The sequence below is a fragment of the Colobus angolensis genome, unplaced genomic scaffold (genome assembly GCF_000951035.1).
Source record: "Colobus angolensis palliatus isolate OR3802 unplaced genomic scaffold, Cang.pa_1.0 Scaffold136, whole genome shotgun sequence".
Taxonomy (NCBI): domain Eukaryota; kingdom Metazoa; phylum Chordata; class Mammalia; order Primates; family Cercopithecidae; genus Colobus; species Colobus angolensis.
The window spans coordinates 1,778,070-1,782,531 of NW_012114444.1; the positions used below are offsets into that span (position 1 = coordinate 1,778,070).

A 4,462-nucleotide genomic window follows, 5' to 3' on the forward strand; every position below is an offset into this window, starting at 1 on the left:
GCCTCCGGAGAGGCTGCAGGGGGGTGGCAGAGGAGAGGGCCAGGGACCGGCCTCCGGAGAGGCTGCAGGGGGGTGGCAGAGGAGAGGGCCAGGGATGGCCCCTGGGATTCCTGGATGCCATTTAGACCAGACTCTCCAGTTCCCCAAACTCCATGGAGAGGAGAGGACCACACTCCATACTCACCCCCAGCCCGGGCGGCCCCGGGGGTCCCAGACTTCCCTGTGGGAGGAAAGCAGGCGTCTAGGTTGGGCTGGGCCTCTATTTACAAACCCAATCCCCTCCCGCTGAAGTGGGACCCACAACTCCAACTCCCAGGGCAACAGGGTCCAAGTCCCCACTGCGCAGAGGGGCAGGGCCTCCGAGCCCTCTTGACCTGGAGGGTCTTTGCCATCCTGAGGAGCTGCTGGAGACAGATGGCACCAGAGTCCCAGTGCCTGCTACAGAAAGGCGAAGGCGCGACCTGGGGCGGGTCTGAGATGCACAGAAGTGACCCCAGGTGCCTGTCTCCACCAGGAAGCCCTCCCGATAACCCACCCACGGAGCCTGCTGAATCCTCAGCCCCCGCCCATGTCGTCAGCAAGTCCCCAGAGCCTTGGGCAGCCAGGTCCTGTCTGCTCTCCAAACTCTCTGGGCCCTGTCTGGCCCCTGCTGCTTGAAATGTCTCATTCCCTGGACAGCACACACGGGCCCTGCTCTAAGGCTGGAGGCCCCTCCTGAAAGCCTGGAGACGAGCCCACCCCACACCCCCGGGCACCACGGACTCGGCCGCCAGCAGCTACTGTTTCCCTCCTGTTTTCAGCTCAGAATCCGCCTCATGCCTGACGAGCTCCCAAGGGGCCCACGGGCAGGGCTGTGTCCTTGTGACCCCAGCCCAGCCTTCCTGCCCTCTGTGATGCTTTGAGTCTGGGGTCAGTGGCACCCGGTTGGCTGACTGCCACGTCTTATGAGGGCCGAAGAGAGAATGCTGGTTTCGGTTTTGTACTCAGAAGCCACGAGGGGAGAAAGGCACCCTTGGGCGGTGGTGCCGCTCAGTCTGGGTAAAGGATTCAGTGTCCAGCAGGCAGGCACAGGGGACTCTGCAGGCTGCGTGCCCAGGGGTCCCTGGTGGTGGTCTGCCCAGGTCCCTGGGGGCTGCAGGGACATTCTGAGGAGGCACCTGGGGTGGGTTCCCCCAAACCATCCCTCTTCTCCCTGCCATGGTCTGGACACCAGGACAACTCTGACCATATGTGGGGGTGGGGCAGGGAGGCAGGCACAGGGGACTGGCCACGTGGCACCCTTCCCTTCTGCCCCTCCACCCCAGGCACGGGCAGGGCAGCGGTCCTTGGAACTACCAGCTCCTTGGCCTCGCGGACACAGAACAGCCAGAGGTGGCTGGGGGACTTCACTTCTGAACTGAAGCCACTGGGTTTGGCACAGGCACTCACCCGTTCCCCAGGGGCACCCTTGGGTCCAGGGGGTCCATCTCGCCCAGTCAGACCCTGGGGAAAGAGGCAGAGGGTGAGTTCAAGGGGCCACATGGGAAGCACATGCCACTCCCAGGCAAAAATGGAAGCATGGACCCTTCCCTTGGTGCGTCCAGAGAGGCACAGAAGACCCTTAGGTTGGCAGCCTCCTGTCTTGGCCCTGTCCACTGTCTACCTGCTGTGCCCAGAGGGCCTGGGAGGAGGGGGGCAGCCAGCAGGAAGCCAGCAACAGAGGCCCCTGCTGTAGTCAGGCCTCGGGGACCAACCCAGTCGGACTGGACAGCTCACTTCTCAGGCCTGGCTTCCCGAATAAAGCTCCAGTGGGCCCGGGGCCAGGCCTGGAGCCCGTGATGCCTGAGCGAGGCCAGCCTGGGGCTCACAGGGGCCCGGGCAGCAGTGGGCAGAGGGGCCTGACAATGGGCACTCGTTCCTGGACAAGCGAAGGCTGGCGGGACTTCCGACTCCACTGGGCTGGCTCTGTCCTCTGCCAGATGCTAGTGGCATCTGGGATGAAGGCCAAAGGACCCCTGTTGGGGACTTCTGGAGACTTCTCTCAGGACTGGGCTTCCCACCTGAGCAGGCCCAGCTGGACAACAGCAATTAAGGCTGGACTCCTCCAGAGCCTCGGAGCGGGGAGTGGGGCATGGGGGGAGGGGCAGGCGCACTCACGTCCACACCCGGCAGTCCGGGCAGCCCGGCCTCTCCTGATTTCCCCGGCTTTCCTGGGGCCCCCTTCAGTCCCTGTGCAGGAGGAAAGGGCAGAGATGTGAGGGCGGGGTCTGGCTCCGAGCCCAGGCCTTCAGCGAGGAAGCAAAATGCTTTCCAATTCCCCCCACCTGGGTCCTCCCTGCCGTCTGGCAGACCCAGCTCAGCTGGGGCACGCATGTCCTGCTTCCCACACCTTGCTGGCCCAGGAAGGCTGCCCGCCTCCTCCCTCAGTGGCATCTGTAAGATCTTCCTCTGGTCACCTCAGCCTCCCTGGCTAAGGGCCAGCAGGCATCTCTGTTGGACCCCCAGTGGGTCCAGACAGGACTCTGAGCCCCAGGACCCTCAATCCCTGGAGCTGGAGAAAGTGGGAGGGCTCCGTGCGACCTTGGGCCTGGGGGACCTGAAGGGCTGTACCAGCCCCGGCCCTGGCCTGCCTGGCACTGGTCCAAAGAAAGCTTCAAAGTCAGGCCCTGCCCAGAACATGCAGAGGGTGAGCCCACACACTCCCCTCCCGCCCCCTGGCTCCGGGCCTGCTCCGGGCCCTCTGAGGCCTCCCCTTAGGCAACCCGGGCTCCGGCAGGATGAGACAGGACATCAATGACCCCTCTGTTCCAAGTCCCCTTTCTCTCCAGACCGGAAAAAGGTTATCTCCCCAGCCTGGGACACTCACCGGGGGCCCAGGCAGACCTGGAGGACCAGTTTCTCCCTGTGAGGAAAGATACCCACATGTAACCCTGAAAATCAGAGGTCCCCCAAGAACCCCGCCTCAGGGAAAAGAGCAGCGCTGGTCTCCACATCAGCCCTGCAGGCCCAGCTCAAGCAGACAAAAGGCGTCCCTGAGCCCCCGATCCATACCTAGGGGGCACCCTCCCATGTGTGGGGCAGCAATAGGCAAAGGGGTGACCTGGAGAGAGGGGCTCAGCGCTTGCAGCCACAGGGCATTTGGGAACCACTTTGCAGGCGTGGGGACACAACTCCCAGGAGTGATGGGAATGCATCACTAATCCCCCTCCCTCAATGGCCTGGGGCTTTAGGGAGAAGGCCTGGGGGCTGGGAGGCCCCTCTGTTCCATCTGCTGCTAAGGGCAGCTTCCCCACAGTCTCCAGGAAGATCCCCCAGCTCCCCACCCTGTTGACGACCACCGGGTCTTTAACTGAGACGTCAAGACCAGGCTTCAGGTAGGAGCCCTGGGGTCCAGGTATCTGGCCCAGGAGGACCCTAGGGAGGCCAGGGCCGTGGGCCGTGGGGGTTCAGGTCCACATGCCTGTCCTGAGCACAGCCCTGTGGCCGGGCAAGGAGGCTGTGGCCATTGAGGCCGAGCTGGGCGGGGGGCAGAGGGTGGGTCGCGGGGGGCTCTTGGTGCAGCCCTCCACAGCCCTCCATGGGGAACCACAAAGCGAGCACAGGCCCTGAGGGGACCCCTATCCTCTCCACAGCCCTCCATGGGGAACCACAAAACGAGCAGAGGCCCTGAGGGGACCCCTATCCTAGTAGTGGTCACATGGGAGGTTCACCCCAGACAGTCCCTCCCAGAGACACACAGCTGTAGAATTTCAGCTGCCCCCTCCTGCTGCTTGGTCCATACCAGGCCTGAGATACCCGTGACGGACACCATCTCTGGGACCGAGTCGGCTCCTGAGCCCCCTCCATGGCTGGCTCCAGAGCCCAGCAACCTCCAACAAGACCCCCGGCCCCCAACCACTCGAGGGACATGCCCCTCCCCACTTTAGCCCCAGGGGCCAGAACCCAGAACACAGGGGCACAGGCTCCTCAGGGGACCCAGAGACACACACCTCAGTGCCAGCATTCTGGGTCGAGGACCACCACGTAACACCCTCCACCCCTATCCACCAGCAATCCCCGCAGGGCCACCTCCATCCCGTGAAGGCTCTGGCTGCCCCCTGATGTCACCCTGGCTCTGGGAGGTGGGGCCTGGTTTTCTCTCCATCAGGCTGGGGAGCTCAGGGAGGTGGGGGCCAGAGTCAGAACCCCAGAGCGCTCGGGGCCCTCCCCACCCCCAAACTCACGTCAATGCCGTCCTGGCCGGGCTTCCCCGGCGGCCCTGGGGGGCCTGGAGGGCCTGGGAGTCCCACTTTCTGAAACGGAGAAAACTCATTAAGGAGCGCAGGTGCCCCGGTGGGCCTGACCCAGCATTCCCTCCTCCCGGGTCCCGAGCGGCTCCGGGGCCTGCTCTCCTCGGTGAGCCCCAAAGCCTCGGGCGGAGCCAGGCGCCCCCGGGCAGTGTGTCCCCCGCCTCCCTCGGGCCGCGGGAACAAAGGCCTCCTTG

At 64.5% G+C, this 4,462-nt stretch overlaps 1 protein-coding gene across 1 annotated transcript in view; it reads right to left on the minus strand.

The window, feature by feature from the left end:
• Positions 1-4,462, minus strand: part of COL9A3 (collagen, type IX, alpha 3) — a 28,575-nt gene that overhangs the window by 21,765 nt on the left and 2,348 nt on the right. Inside the window, exons 3-7 of the mRNA XM_011934546.1 lie at positions 4,203-4,458; positions 2,846-2,881; positions 2,137-2,208; positions 1,429-1,482; positions 185-220 (exon numbers count right to left, since the gene is read on the minus strand). Of these exons, the coding sequence (XP_011789936.1) occupies positions 185-220; positions 1,429-1,482; positions 2,137-2,208; positions 2,846-2,881; positions 4,203-4,458 (454 nt within the window). The remainder of the gene's footprint in view (positions 1-184; positions 221-1,428; positions 1,483-2,136; positions 2,209-2,845; positions 2,882-4,202; positions 4,459-4,462) is intronic.